Source organism: Zonotrichia leucophrys, chromosome 19 (assembly GCF_028769735.1).
Source record: "Zonotrichia leucophrys gambelii isolate GWCS_2022_RI chromosome 19, RI_Zleu_2.0, whole genome shotgun sequence".
In the NCBI taxonomy this organism is placed as follows: domain Eukaryota; kingdom Metazoa; phylum Chordata; class Aves; order Passeriformes; family Passerellidae; genus Zonotrichia; species Zonotrichia leucophrys.
The window spans coordinates 6,376,487-6,391,675 of NC_088188.1; the positions used below are offsets into that span (position 1 = coordinate 6,376,487).

The following is a 15,189-nucleotide window of genomic DNA, read 5'->3' on the forward strand; positions in this document are numbered from 1 at the left end:
GTTTCTTGGCCTATCATCTTTCTGCTGTGCCATGCCTTGAAGGCAATAATCTAAAACAACCCCTCGTGGATGCCACTACAGTGCATCTTTGATAGTTCTGTCTCTCCAAAGTATCCAGTCTGATTTGCAAGGCCATCTTCTGAAACTTTTCTGTAGCTCCATTTCTCTCTCAACAATGTCTGTCCTATTCCATGGCATTTCTAAGTCAGCATTTCTTATCTCAAGGCTTGCACACTGTGTGGGCCTTGAGAACTCTCCACAAACCCATTTCCCACCCTCCTCCATCCATCCCAGCTGAAATCCTCCAGGAAACCTCTCCATAGCTCCTTGTTGGACAATGCCCTTTTCCTGGCCCAGAGATGGGGCAGCTGAGAGGTGTTTTGAAATCTTTTATTCCATTTTTAGTTCCATGTGAAGGGTGAGACAATACAGGTGTTATAATTCATGCTATCACAATTAGAAGCTGACTATTTCCTAATTATAATATAATTATAAATTATAATACATTACATAATTATCTAAAAATCAATTTCCCACAACTCCTGTCCTTGCCTGTGGGTTTTCTGTATTTATTTTCTAACTCTGTTGAGGTCAGGATGGAAGGTTCATGTTTGGACTCAGGTGTTTATTATTTCTTATCAGTGAAACAGCTTCACAACCATGAGTTCTTTCATGAGCAAGGCACAAAATGGCAAACTATCTCTTGTTATGAGGTCTTCTAAGACTAAACCATCCAATTAAGAAATGACACCTGGATTATTTTCCCTTTTTACCCAATAACTGATCCCTCAAAGCCCGAAGTGTGGATTTTCTGTCCAATTACAAAACACCACCCAAACCCATGAAGAAGAAGGAAGAAGGTAAAGAACAACTTGTCTCTGCTGTAAAACTTCCATCTTGCTTCATATTTATTTCTAAATTCTAAAACCCCAAACTCTAAGTTCTCCACCCTGTGATGTCACACGGTGGATATCTGGAATAACCAACTGCACACCTGTGATCCCAGTGCTGTCGATCAGTTCTGGAAGCTTCTCCACACCTCAGGTGCAGTGCAGTGTTCTCTGGTGGGTCTGTGCCTTTCAGCACAGAAAGTTTCACATTCTCACAGCACAGAAAGTTTCAAATTCTCACATCCAGGATTTCCACACTTCCCTCTCAGCAGCGCTGCTCCCAAGCAGAGCCAGCCCCATCCTCACCTGTCTCTGCTCTAAAACTTCTATCTTACTTCATTTTTATTTCTATATTGTAAAGCCCCAAATTTTAAGTTTTCCACCCTGTGATATTACAGGTGGAAATAACCAACTCCACACCTGTAATCCCGATGCTGTCAATCAGTTCCCAAACTCTTCAGTTCTCCACCCTGCGATGTTTCAGGGTGGAAATCTGGAATAACCAACTGCACACCTGTGACCCCAGTGCTGTCAGTCAGTTCTGATAGCTTCTCCACACCTCAGGTGCAGTGCAGTGTTCTCTGGTGGGTCTGTGCCTTTCAGAAAGTTCCAGATTCTCACAGCCAGGCTCCAACGCTTCCCTCTCAGCAGCGCTGCCCCCAAGCAGATCCACCCCTCATTAACCCCTTCCTCGCCTGCCCTGTCTGCAGCTTGAAGGCCGTGCTGATGGGGAAGCCCCAGGACAACACCGTGGACTTGTCGGGGATCCCGCTGACCCTGAAGGACCTGGAGAGGGTCACGTCGTACCTGGAGCACAGCTCGGAGCACATCGACACGGTGGAGCTGTGCTTCACCGAGCTGACGGACGAGATGCTGCTGCAGCTGCTGCCCGCCCTCTGCGGGCTGCCCCGCCTCACCACGCTGGCGCTCAACGGCAACCGCCTGACCAAGGCCATCCTCAGGGACCTCACCGAGACCCTCAAGGACCCCAAGAAGTTCCCCAGCGTCACCTGGATCGATCTGGGCAATAATGTGGATATTTTCTCGCTGCCCCAACCCTTCCTGGTGAGCCTGAAGAGGCGCTGCCCCAAGCAGGGCAATTTGCCGACCATCCTGGAGTTTGGGGAGGGTCAGGTCAGTGATTTGGAGGGGCAGGAGGGGCTGGGGGACAGCCAGGAGGAGCTGAGGGCTGGGCCAGGCCAGGCTGGCAGCACGGACTGGGTGCAGATGGACAGAACAGCCCAGGCTGGGGAGCGCCCTGGCCCAGAGCAGGGGGCAGCCACAGCACAGACATGATGGCCACCAGCCCTTGGGTGGGCACCTTGAGCAAGGATGACTTCAAACCTCAGAGCTGGGGGGGTTCTGTTCCCACTCCTGGGTGCTCCAGGAGTCCCAGTGCTGCCTTCCCCCTGTGCCACGAACGTCAGTGACTTCCTTCTGGGAGAACACATCAAAGTGATCCCGTGGAGTGTTTGTATTTCCTAACAGCTGGCCAGGTGTTCTGAAGCATTAGTGGTGTGCTGTGCTTTTGGCTCTCTCAGAAATGAATCTCCAAGGGGCTGCAGAACCTCAGAAGGGCAAGAGAGGGAGCAGGGAGGTGCCCAGGCTGTGCAGGGAAAGGCTCCCTTCCCTCAGTGCTGCATCTCAGCTGCTCCCCACGTGGGATGGACAGACAGCAGCCACCCCAAAGGGACCTGCCTGGGAGAAACCTGCAATCCTTCCCACTCCTGACTTCAGGAATCACTGGTGAGAGCCTGGCTCCTGAGACACAACAAAAACCTGCTCACACACAAAGCAGGGCTCAAAAACCTGCTCCCACACCAAGCTGGGGTGTTCCTCTCAGTATTGTGAGCCCAGCCCAGAGGGAGAGCTCTGTTTTCCTGGGGCAGGGTTAAATCCCAGCCTGCAGCGTGCCTGGACACCACCCTCACCTCCAGCCTTACCAGAACCAGGCTGGCACCTGTGCCTGCCCAGGATTTACCCAGTAAAACCCAGTTTCCCACCAGCTCTAAAAATTCCTGAGCTTTTAATGGGAGGGACACACAAATCTGGGGTCAGGGCTCAGGAGCATCACTGACAAGAAGAGACCACGGTACTGAAGGGTTAAAAAAGGTAAAACAAGCCTGGGGTTCCTCCCCTGTCACTGCCACACAGCCAGCTGGGATTCAGAGCCCCAGAAAGCCTTGGGGTCCCTTGGCCATGGCTGCTGCCCCCTGGACCAGAAGTGCTTTGTTCCTAAAAGGTTCCAGTTTTTTCTAAGCCAGGGCTTTGGGTTTATTTTCAGTGGGAAATGGATCAGCCCAGAGCAGCAGGGCTGGAATGGGCACTTTGGCTTTTTGGAACCAGAATTTCAGTGGATCCCAGAGCTGGGGGAGGGCAGGAAAGTGGGGAAGATTCCTCTCTGTGTTCCAGGAGCAGAGCTGACTCCCTTGGCTGGGGGAGCCTCTTTGCCCCAAGCCCTTCCCTGAGCAGCTCCCAGCAGAGATTCCAGTTTGGTTTTTTTGGGTGCAAACAGATTTTTGGTCCCATTGGCTCTGTCCATTTTTCCAGAGGGGCTTCAGGCTGCCAGTGGTTGTTTGTCCTCCATTTGCAAGAAGGTAACTTGGAAAAAACTCTGCTACTTTTAATACATTTGGCAACAGTCAGTATGATTTGCATGTATCCAAGCCTTTTTTTCCTTTTTTTTTTTTTTAAATTCTAACTCTTTCCAACAGGCATGAAAAAAACCACAACTTTCCAGTGAATATGGAATATTTCTGTTTGAAATAAAGGAGCTATCCATAAACAAAATAAATGATAATGTTTAATAAAGGCCCAGCGTTGAATTTTGCCTCTGTCCAGGGTGAATGCCCAGGAAAAAGCAGAGGACAGGCAGTGCTGAGAGCTGCTCTGGCTTCTTCAGGGGGCTGAGAAATAAAGAGCTCAGTTTATGGGCTGGATTTATCAGGGTGGGCATAAGCTGGACACAGAAGCATCATAAAAGAATATTTTAAATTTTAAGTATTGCCAAAATAAAATAATGTGGGAGAAGGGAAGGCTGAGAGTGTGGTGGTGCTCCAGAGGGTGTTTATATCCTGAAGGCAGAAATGCTCTTTATTGCAGCAGGGGCTCTGTCCCAGCAACAAACCGTGGGGCCAAGGAGCTGGGGGAACACAGGGGGATTTAATCAAGAATAAGATTTCTCCTTGCAGAAAAAAAGAAAAAGAAACTGCAGCAATTTCTTCTTTCTACCCAGGTACCTCAGTACTGGGCTCTGCTCCTCAGGCACAGCTCAAGCCCCTCTGCCTGTTTAAATGATTTAAATCACAAACTCCTTGCTGCAAGGTTTTTATTCCCTGCTAAGTGTTTGCACAGGACCCACAGCCTGAGGGGCTGCCTGGACCCCCCAGTTCACAAATTCCCAAACCAGAGGCACTTTGCATTTAGAGTGAGCTCTGCATCCTTCATTCCTGCTTTGCTCCATTCCCTCACGGACAAAAACCACCCAGGAGCTGCTGCTGCCACATCTCCAGCTCAGCCTCCACCTGCTGGGAAGCCCATCAGCCATGGGGAAACAATTCCAGTATCTCCAAAGGGAGATCCCCAGCCTGGGCCCTGTGCAGGTGCTGCAGTGCCTGAGCACTCTGTTCCACTGGCACCGACAATATCCCCCTGCCCAGTGAGGACTGAGCCCTCCTGAGACACAGAAAGAGCTGGAAAGGGATTTTTGTCAATAGATCCGTGCATGCTGGAGGATGCACCAAATTACTGCCATGGAAAAAGAGGGAAAAAAGCAGAGCTGTTGTGGAGAGTTGGTTCTAAAAGCTTTGGCTCATCAGTGCCTCCCTCACAGTGTGGATTAGCTCAATTATCCACTTAGTGCACTTCAGGATAATGATGATCCTGTGGGCTCAGCACTGAGTGGGTTTGGTTGGGTTTTTTTTTAAAGAAAGCAGAGTGAGAAGCTTCCCTTCCCAGCTCATCAACATCAAAACAAGCTCAGGGCTCACTCCACATATAATCAATGTTCCCGGGGCTGCTGCTTTGGGTCAGAAGCTTTTAGCTGGCCCTACATGAAGGATTCAAGGATTCAAGGGCTGAAAATGGTTGCTGTTAGAATATTAAAACACAATGAGGTCATTTCTTGTCCAGGAGAGGAGGAAAGGGCCACCATAAAATAAATAAAGCATAAAAAGCCTCAGCCTGGCTTGGTTGGTTCTCTCCCCACAGCACCACAGCCCTGCCTGGGCATCAAACAAACCAGTCTGGGGAGATTTATGGGCTCAGCAACAAAAATGTAATTGGAAATCATTCTGTGCAGATTGAGGAGCCCACAGGCAGTGAGGGGAATGGGAACAGCAGGCAGGGAATGAGAGAGGGGTGGGAGAGCCATGGAAGGGCTGGTGCCACGTTCCAGAGAGCTCCTGCACCAAGGCTGGCTGTGTTCTGAAGGTGGTTACTCATTTAAATTGAGGGTTCCTTTGCCTGAGGATGGCTGGGAGCAGCAAAGAGGGCTGGGAAAGGTCACCCCTGAGCAGGGAGTGTGTGGGAGAGCAGAGGGAGACACAAAAAAGCTGCTGGGGATGTCCAGAAACACAAAATAACTTAGGCCAAAAGCACTGCTGCTGCTCAGGGGCAGGAGTCAGCAAATGGCAACCCAAAACTGCCCAAACACCAACCTTTGCCAGAGGAGAGCCAAAAAGTGACCTGAAGGATCAAGGGGACACCCAGGGGAGGCAGCAGTGCCCCTGGCAGAGCCACCACTCTGGGTTATCCCACTAAAACTCTAAAACTGCCTCTGGAGAGGGGCAGGACCCTCCAGGGCTCCCCTGTGCTCCTCCCCCTGTCACAGCACAGCAGCTCTGTGAGCTCACACTCAGCACTCAGGGCCTGGAAACACAGAGGCTCCATCAGCTGGGACCTGCCATTGCCAGGGAAACAAATTGACCTCATTAGCAGAATTCACATCTCAAAGCTGAGGGAAAAGGGGTAAAAACAACTGATCCAACCTCTGAGGAAAAGTTCCTTGGTGAGCAACAGATGGAATCTCCTCCCACCTCTCTGGTACAGGGGTGTCAGCCTCAATCCCACTTTTCCTGCACTCCAGGGACAGTGGGGTTTTTCTGTGCCTGAGGATGATTTCCACCAGCAGCTGTAAGAGCAGAGGAGCTTTCCAGCACTATGAAATGTCTTTAACAGGAAATTCTGAAGGACAGAGCCACCCCTCCCAGGGCTCTGAGTGCCTCCAGCCAGGCTCCAGCCTCACTTCCTACAGAGGGCCCAGCTCCAGGCACTTTAACATCAATATTAATTAATTATCATGAATAAATGAAGGGATATCCCCAGGCTGGACAGGACTTGGAACAACCTGGATTATTGTCCCTGCCCACAGCAGAATGCTGGCGTGAACTGGGCTTTAATTCCCCAACCCAAACCATTCTGGGACCTGTTTGTATAAAATGTTAGCACAGGGTTTGTTCTCAGGGAGGAGCACCAGAGCTTTGCTCACTGCAGGAACCCTGGATCCCAAGGTGGCACTGCAGGAAAGGTGTTCAGGAATAAAGTGTCATTTCTGTGCCAGCTCCACCAGCCCATGCTCAGTTACCCCTGAAGGATGGGGAACTGGAGGTGCTTTGTTTGCAGCCTCTTCTGGCACTTCTGGCCATGCATTTTTTATCCCCCTGTATTTATCCCCCCTCTGTAAATACCCAGAGACACAGCTGGTTTTACCTTCAGCTCAGCTGATTGTTTTACATAAAACTGAAGAGCTGATTTAATAGAGTCAGTAAAGATGCAACCTGTTCACACAGCCTTTAATTATGTGTGCAGTTTGCTGAGTTTTCTTGGCTCCTAACAGCTTATTGATCCTGTGGCTTCTGGGCCATCCTTTTTCTTTGCTTTTTATTAACTCAGTCTGAGGAGAAAATAAACCTGTGGGCTGGTTTGCATCCAGCAGGTTGGGGTGAGCAATCCCAGCCTGCAGTGAGTGCACGTGGCAGCTCTCAGGGAGCTGTAATTGGAAGGACAAATAGGCTGGAGGTTTACAAAAGAGGAGAGAAATATTAATATTTAATTCCCTGCAGGTTTGGTCTGGGCATTTATCACTGGATTTTCGAGGTGTGTGATGTAAAACCACTTCATTCCTGGCTCTCCCTGCCAGCTCTGTCCTTCTCCAGGCTTCCTCTGGCTCTGGGAAAGGCTTTGGGGAGGAGCTTTGTGATCAGGATTTTGCAAGCAGCACTCACAGCCATCCTAAACACAATCTACATAAATAAAACCTCAAAGCATCTTCCTACAGACCCAAATTTATGGAACAGACATGCAGAGAGTCAGGGATGGATGGAAAATTATGGGATATTGGGCAGTAACAGATGTGGAACCCAGGAATGAGCTTCCCTTGGGCAGCTGCTCCCTGCCTGGTCACTCACTCAGGTGAGAGCTGCAGTTCCAGCTCTTCTAGAAATGAAAACCAAAGCACTGAAAAATCAAATCAATCCCACTCTGGGAGCTGCTGCCCCAGGGCTCGGACCCTGATCCCACTGCTGGGAGTTCTGCATGTAGGGAAACAGCAGAAAATCCCAGAGGTGGAAAAGCCTCAAACACACAGAACAGGCTCTGCTTGGGGCTCTGTGCATTTCCACACCACTTCCCAAGAGCACAACTTCACCATTCCTTTTTTATTGTTGTTTCATCTTCACTGCACCCACCTGCTTGTTAAATGATCAATTCCAAGGCTCAGCATTCTCCCAAGCTCTGCTTTCCTGCAGGCTCAGAGCTCCCCTCCACCACAGGCACAGAAACAGCAGGGCTGGGGGCTGAAATGCAAATATTGTCCTTTTTTCTGTGCCAGCCCCAGAATGGGCTGAACTGCCAGGGCAGGGGCAGCCACCAGCCCAGAGCTACCCCCTCACCCTGGTGCCACATCAGTTCTTCATTTTGGTTGGTGATTTTTCAGCCCTGAAACCCTTCTTTAGTCTCAGCTCCAGCCTCTGACCTGTTGCCAGGTGACACCACGTTGTTGCTGTCATCTCCAAAGACCTTTCTGAAGCATAAAAGCAGCACCTTTGAAACCCCTGCCCTTGATGCAGCTCCTGATTTGCATTTCCAAACAGCCTGGCCCTGACACTGAAGCTTTATTTCACCTCCTCAAGCACAGAGCATCTTCCCCCAAAGCCCAGCAGCAAACAGGCTGCTGGGGAGGTGCCTGGAATGATTAAATAAATTAAACTCAAAGTGCAGCTACCTTGGTGCAGGGGCTGCCCATCACTGTGCATTTCAAAGCTCCCAGCTCTGAAACAATTCCCATCATCTCCCCAGCAGGAATCCCCTGGATTTCACTCAGCACAAGGAGTTTATTATTTACTGCCATGGATGAAAGGAATGAAATACCTGATTTGACACAGCTCAGGAAAATTGTTTCATCCACTGAGTGACCAAAGGCTCTGCCTGCTCCCAGCAGGGCTCCAGCCCCAGTTCTTATCTGTGCTGAGGTGATGGGGAGCACTGCAGGCTGCTGCAGGATTGGCAGGCACAGATGTGAAACATTTCTATTGGATATTTCAGCTGCTGCTGCATTGAACAGCTCACAGATCACCTCAGCCTAGCACTGCACTTGCTGTCTGATAAGGGCTGATCACCAAATTATCATTGGTGCCACTATTATCTTGACTCAGGTGTTTATTAATGAAGTTTCAGCTATCCAGGAAAATTGGTTATTTTTTATTATGGCTGATAACCTCAGGCTTAGCTGGAAGTTGGTGTTGAATGTGCTGTCAAACCTCAAGCCTATTCCACTGTTCAGTGATAACAGCACCCAACAAACCTTTAGGTGCAGTTTGCAAATGCACAAAATACACAAAAAAAAAACCAAGAAAATCAAACCTAGAGTGACTATCTGACAGATCTGGGAAAGCACAATCAAATATCTGGGAAATAAATCAAAATGATAAAGAAAACCAAGGAGAGCCCAGCAGAAAGCCATAGGCAGCTTCAGAAACATCAATCATCATTTGTTTAGAGCTGGGCTGTGCAATGATTTTACCACAAACCATTACAAATAAAAAAAAACTGTTATGGAAAAAAAATCCAGGTGTTGACTTGTAAAAACGAACAGGAGCCTAACAAACAAAAATCTTAATTATTGGAGATTAAACTTTTAACATCTCTATTTGATTAAAACAGCAGGGATTTGAAATCAGCCTGCACTGAGTGATTTCCTCACTTGCATTTTGTTCAGGTTTCAGCTGCACACAGGTGCTGGGCTGGGGGTGTTTATTGACTCAAAATCCACCTGGAGCAGGCACAGCCTGGCAGCTCCTGAGCTGCAGGGGAGGGGAGGGGAATGAAGGGCAAATCTTGCTTTATTTTTATCAAATAAAAATAAGTTTTAACTCCTCTGGCTCCTCCTCACACTCTGGGGTGGAACCATGAACTTCAAGTTTGCACAGCATCAAACCTCATCAAACGAGCCTTTGCTGGTCCAACACTGAGACACATTAATTAACAGCTAATTAAAGAGTGACATTATCACTGTGTGTGGGATTCTCTACACAGTAATGAAAATTGCAAATCTTATTAGAAACAGGGAAGGAACCAGCAGTAAAACTGAGTTTCCTCAAAGAATCTTCAAGGCTGCAAAAATCTTTTATTTCAAATGCTCTGAGCTTGGTCACTGCCCCACCTTGTGGGCTGGAGTGTCAGGAGGTGGAGCAGGACAGATGTGATTGAATTAGAGCACAGGAGCAGAAAATGCTCAGAGTTCTCTAAATAAGCTCTAAAATAATTAAGTTCTCTAAATAAGCTCTCCTGGCATGCCCTGAATCAAACCCCACCTGTTCAGCCCTCCCCATGTTCAGCAGGTTTGGGATCAGTTCATAACAGCTGGGCTGAAACTGATTTCAAGTGTAAATTAAGGCACTAAATGACATGAGGTGACAAAGAAGGGGAATGTTTGTCCTGGCAGAGCATTAAATGATGCATTAACCTTGTCCTTCCTCACAGGAACACTGAAATGTGCTCCAGCTCTGGCAGCACAAGGTCAGGGGTGCCAGGAACACCCTGAGCCTGAGAGAGGCCAAAATCCCCCTGGTTATTTTGAGGTTTTGCTCTGAGCAGCTCAGGAGTTGCTGCCTGTGGTGTCTCAGCAATTGTGACAAAGCTTTTGACATCCTTTAGCTGGGAGAAAACAAACCTGGGACACTTTTCTGGCACGACACCAACAGCAGCTCCTCTGTGCCTCACATCTCTGAGAGGGAGGTGGAAAATTCACAGCTCCTCCTGCTCTGAGGGGAAAAGCAGTGAAGTGTCAATATTGAATATTTAGGATTTCTTGCACTCTGCAAAGCTCAGCCACACAGGATATCCCTTCCTCCCTCCTGGTTAAGGAGCTGCAGCTCAAACTGCCTCAGCTGGAACAGCAAGCCAAGAGAGAGCTGCTCTTTACATTGCATTAATGGCTGGCATGTATTAATTACAGTAATTTATGGCTTTGCATCAGTGATGGTTCTCATGCTGCTGCAGACAGGATTGCTTTACAATACTAATCAAGAAATGAGGATGATAACCAGCATTTATGTGAAATGTGAAGCTTGTGATTTACAAGCTGTGGATCCTCTCCTCCTCCTCAATTCCAGCCCCCCAGCCCAGATTTTGGGGATAATCTCCATGTTTTCTCTCAAACACTGATTTGAGATACAGCATTGCCATCTCTCTTATTGCTAAAAGCTGGCACTCAGCCATTCTTTGCTTTGTTGCATATTTTTTCTTTCTGCTTTAATCTTTTCATCTATTTTAGATTTATCCAGGGTTGTTGGCTGCTGTTGAGTGCCAAAGGGATTCCTGCCAACTGTTCTTTTGAAACCTTTAGAAAATCCAAAATAATTGTGTTTTAAAACCAGATTTTTGTCTGCTGTTTATTCCCCAACACTAAGTTTTAAGTGCTCCAAATGTAATCAAAACAGAATGGTTTTATTTCCCTTCCCCTCAAGCACCATGAAATTATCTGTGCTCCCCTGGAAAATCACAGTAAAACACTGAGGACATTTGTTATGTTTGAAAGGCACCATTTTCTAACAGAAATAACATTTTCCATTGATTAATCTCAGCAAAACCCCAGCCTGCTAAAGGATCCCTGCTGAGGAACTTTGGTTTTGATTAGAACAATAAACAAGTGGTGCTAAAATGAAACTCATGAATATTTATCTCTAACAGATACCACCAACTGCACCCTCAATAAACCCAGGTAAATTCAATATTCAAGTTTTCCCACATCAACTTTGCTCTGTTTTAATGAGAGAATCCCAACATTAGAAAGCAAGAACTTTCAAACAAGTTGCAGCAAACCTTCCTTGAGCAAATTAAACAGCTCATTAAACAATTTGCTGATTATTTCTGTTTGCTGAGGGCATGTGGCTGCTTTTACCTCCATGGTCTGCAGGTTCACATTTAAAGGAGGTGGATCTTTGTGGTTTTTGAGAGCTTTAAACCCATTTTTATTCCCACTGCATGAGATAAGAAATATAAACATGTTCTAATACACAAGCTCTTAAAATCAGGGAAAAATAAGTTTGGTTCTTAAAACACTGGGAACAGAATGTAATTTTAAATTTTAATTGAGCAGAGGAGTAACCTGTTCATCATAGTGCTCAAATCCTTTCAGATGAAGAGAAACTAATTAATTCCAAATGTTTTACCTACTTCACTGCCCAGGCTGAATGTTTTTATTAAGCCCTGGATGTACTGCAGTAACAATTCTAGGGGAAAAAAAATTCAGATTAATTTACCTTCATGTTGTAGAACCAGATTTCTCTGAAAAACACTGAGCCTGTTTTTCTGAACACAAAAAGAAACTCCTGGAATTCTGCATTTCATGCAATTTACACCTCAGGCAGCACAGCCACCCCTGCTTTTGGAGGGCCAGGGACACTGCCCTGATGCCACACGAGCAGCACCAGCTCACAGCACCTTCCAGTCAGAAAATCAGAATGAAAATCAATTCAGATCTTCACCTGAACTGCACAGGGAAGGCAAAACAACCCCAAACTCTCCCACCTGGAGCTGTGCAGTGATCACTGTGATACCCCCTCAGCAGTGACCGCAGGCTCGTGAGGAATTAGTTTAATTATTCATTAATTTGGAAAAAAAGCACACCCTAAATCCTCACTGCTGACACCAGGTGGGCAGAAGGCTCAGCACCATCACTTTGGATGTTTGGAGCACTGAAGTGCTGAACCTGCCAGTTCTACTGATATAATTAAGCTAATTGGGAGTTTTGGCCTCCAACACTGGCTTTTAACTCTTTTAAGCATCTCCAAGTTGCCAAGATTCCCCCTAACCCTTGAACTTTGCCTCTGCAGCAGACTTTAAATTTAATTTTTGAGATCAAAATGACAAACAGCAAGCCTGCAAACAAGCTACAGATGCAGCTGCATTTTGCTGCTCTGGCTGTCAGAGCACTGAAGGGCTGATCTGTGCAGTAATTAATTACACTCTTGGTGTCTTGCTTAAACTCTAATTACCACCCTAAACCCCACTGGCATCATCTGCAGTGAAAATTTTGCAATCTTGGTACATCTTCTTCACCTTACAGCACATTATAGGAGTGCCCAGTTTCCTTAATGCAGTAAAGTGACCAAACAGTGTTATTTTATTTTTTAAATTATTTTAATGCACACGTAATAAAACATTTTAACTGTTACCACTTTGTAACAGGCAGAAAAATGTTCTGTCTGCACAAACTCCTCAAGGCCAGGTGCTGTGTTGGAGTCCTTCTGCCTCAGAGATGTTTGCAGCAGCACCACCTGGAACACAGGAGCAGGGTCAGGTAACCAGCCTTAATTATCATTAATGCATTTGTTAATGAGTCAGATATCATCAGAAAACCTTTTGCTCACCACCAGTCAATCTGCCGGTAATTCCAGCAAGTTTGGGTTAGTTTCATCATGTGATATCAGAGGGAAATGACACTTTGTGGCAGGAACAGAGCTTTATCTGTGTCTGCAGTGCAGAAACAGCTGCTCTCACACATTTACTGCATTTTTTGCCTAGAGCTTCATTAATTATACATTTAGAAACAGAAACTCTGCTCTAAATGTATAATTAAGTCTCTTTTTGAGGCTGCAGCCAAAAGCCACCACACTCAGCTAAGAGCACAATGAATATTAAACTCACCCAGCAGATTCTCCTGCTCTGTCCCAGTGCCCTCCACAGGACTTGGGAAGAGCTGTCCCATCAATGGGGGGACATCACCAGCACAGCCCTGCAGGCTCTACCTGAACACATCAGAAAATAAAGATTAGGCTTGAAATTCTAAGGAACACAGACTCAGCTCCTTAGATCCTATAAACTTCATTCTAAATTGACATTTCACCTGGTACAGAGTTCTATGTAGTGCTCTGAAATTCATCACTCACCTTCACATCAGAGCCACCTCTCCCCAGCTGCTCCTGCTGTGTCACAGGCCCAGCTCTGCAGAGAAGTGGGACAGAAGGACAAGGTGAGACGTTTCCAGGGCCAGCAAAGCTGCCTGCTGGCTCTAGAGAGTGAATGTGGAGGTTTGAGCTCCTGTGTGCAGCTGCATTTCAGACCAGAACCAGGGTATCGTCAGTTCTCGCATCTGACGGCACTTCCTATTCAGGGTTATCATCATCAACAGCCGTTCATTAACTCCTCTAATTAATCACTCAAAACACCAGCTTGTATCTTAAACAGTTGTACAATCTCCCCCTTGTGTTATGAAGCATTAACTCTTGTATGTACACAAAATCAGTTTTATTGAGTTTTAATTTAAGATGTATTTTTTTACAGATTAATTTTGACTAAAGGAACCCCTTTTAACAACTTCGTACACCCTAATGTAGAAAGAAAAAATTTAACTTACTCTTTACTTCACGACATCTTTCTGCTGTGGGAGTAAAAGCAAGAGAAGTGTTACTAGAATACTTTTTAAGAGTACAAAGTAGGTTTGTGCAGGGAAAAACAAGAACAAAACCAGACCCTCAAAACCAACTCTACTTGTGTTTCCACCCGTGTTTATGTTAATACAAATTACTGAAATATTTATATCAAACAAGTATTAGTACTCAAACAGGTCTCTAAATAATGCTTAATGAGGAAATTTATATAACTTAAGTAAATTTAAAGTAATTTAAGAGTGCAGCTTACAAGGTTGCATTTACCAATAGGGCAATTTTCAAACTGAAATCGCAAACACCCCAATGCTGTGGGTGTAATTTTAAATTACACAGAAAGGGCCTAGCACGTCGAAAAATAAAACAAAGGACCCAACTGCTGATTTTTATGGCTGTAGCGCCACGAAAATCCATGGACAGCGCCATGCCGAGCACTCCCCACAGCAGCGATTCCTGCACTGCCCTCACGGAGCCCCGGGCAGGCCGTGCCAGCAGCGCTCCCCACACACAGCCCCGGCTCGGCCGAGCCCCGAGCCCTTCTTGACTTACCGGGGAGAGGTTTCCGCGGTCCCGGCGGGGTCCCGGCGCCGCTGCAGCCTCCATGGTGGCCTGAGGGACAAGGACCATACGGACGATAAGGACCATGAGGGGCATGAGGCGCCACGCACCGCGAGGCCGCGCCCCCCCCCGCCCTTCCAATGGTGCGGCCCGGCCCGCGCGGCCCAGGCAGGCCCGGCGGCCGCTACCACTGCCGAGCTGGGGGAGCGAGCGCTTCAGCTCCCTCAGCTGTACGAGCGCTTCGTTCGGCAAGCCTGGCCTGCACCTCCCCACTGCCCGCCCTGCAGGCCCCGAGCCCAGCCCGGAGCTCAGCCCGGCCTGCTCTCACCTCAGCAGCTCCAAGGGCATGGGACGAAAGGGCGCGAATCCTTTCGGTGGCCGCTTATAAAGCCTTGGGCCGTACCACCCCGAGCGGGGGCGGGCTGTGCCACTGCTCCACAGGCGGGGGGGGGCCGAGGCTCCCATTTCCTCCCGGGTGGGCCATGAGGGAACGGGGCGGGCAGAGCCGCGTGGTTCGCTCAAACCCCGACCCCAAAACCCCAAAAAACCCCCAAAAAACCTAAACCAGGTTTAGGCACCTCCTCAGGGCACGGACAGGTGACAGGACGTGTGCTCCCGGCCGGGCACAGCCCCAGGGAGCAGCGGCCCTGCCCTGGGTTCTGCCTTTTCCAGGAACGCTGGAGAGGTCGGAGCGATTTCAGGCCAGTTTTATTTAGAACAGAACAGCTGGTTTTAAATAAAAGTTCCATTCTTTTCTCATTGTGTCATCTTGAACTGAAAATAGGGGTGTTTTGGTGTCCTTTTCCCTCTGTTAAGTGCATCAGCCATCGTTTTAGAAACAAACATAAAGCCAG

The 15,189-nt window shown here is 47.6% G+C and overlaps 1 protein-coding gene, 1 long non-coding RNA gene and 2 other non-coding genes across 4 annotated transcripts in view; 1 reads left to right on the top strand and 3 right to left on the bottom strand.

The window, feature by feature from the left end:
• LRRC75A (leucine rich repeat containing 75A) overlaps positions 1-3,898 on the top strand; it is a 60,498-nt gene extending 56,600 nt beyond the window's left edge. Inside the window, exon 4 of the mRNA XM_064729430.1 lies at positions 1,601-3,898. Coding sequence (XP_064585500.1) covers positions 1,601-2,186 — 586 coding nt within the window. The 3' untranslated portion in view covers positions 2,187-3,898. The remainder of the gene's footprint in view (positions 1-1,600) is intronic.
• An 8,608-nt stretch (positions 3,899-12,506) lies between these two features.
• LOC135455834 (uncharacterized) lies at positions 12,507-14,707 on the bottom strand. Its single transcript, XR_010442402.1, has 6 exons — positions 14,664-14,707; positions 14,327-14,386; positions 13,747-13,770; positions 13,280-13,334; positions 13,038-13,138; positions 12,507-12,667 (listed from the first exon to the last, which is right to left on the bottom strand). It is a non-coding gene; the product is annotated as an uncharacterized LOC135455834 (long non-coding RNA).
• LOC135456022 (small nucleolar RNA SNORD65) lies at positions 12,739-12,812 on the bottom strand. The gene has a single exon (XR_010442452.1). It is a non-coding gene; the product is annotated as a small nucleolar RNA SNORD65 (small nucleolar RNA).
• On the bottom strand, positions 13,446-13,519 carry LOC135456017 (small nucleolar RNA SNORD49). The gene has a single exon (XR_010442448.1). It is a non-coding gene; the product is annotated as a small nucleolar RNA SNORD49 (small nucleolar RNA).
• Positions 14,708-15,189: the final 482 nt, after the last annotated feature.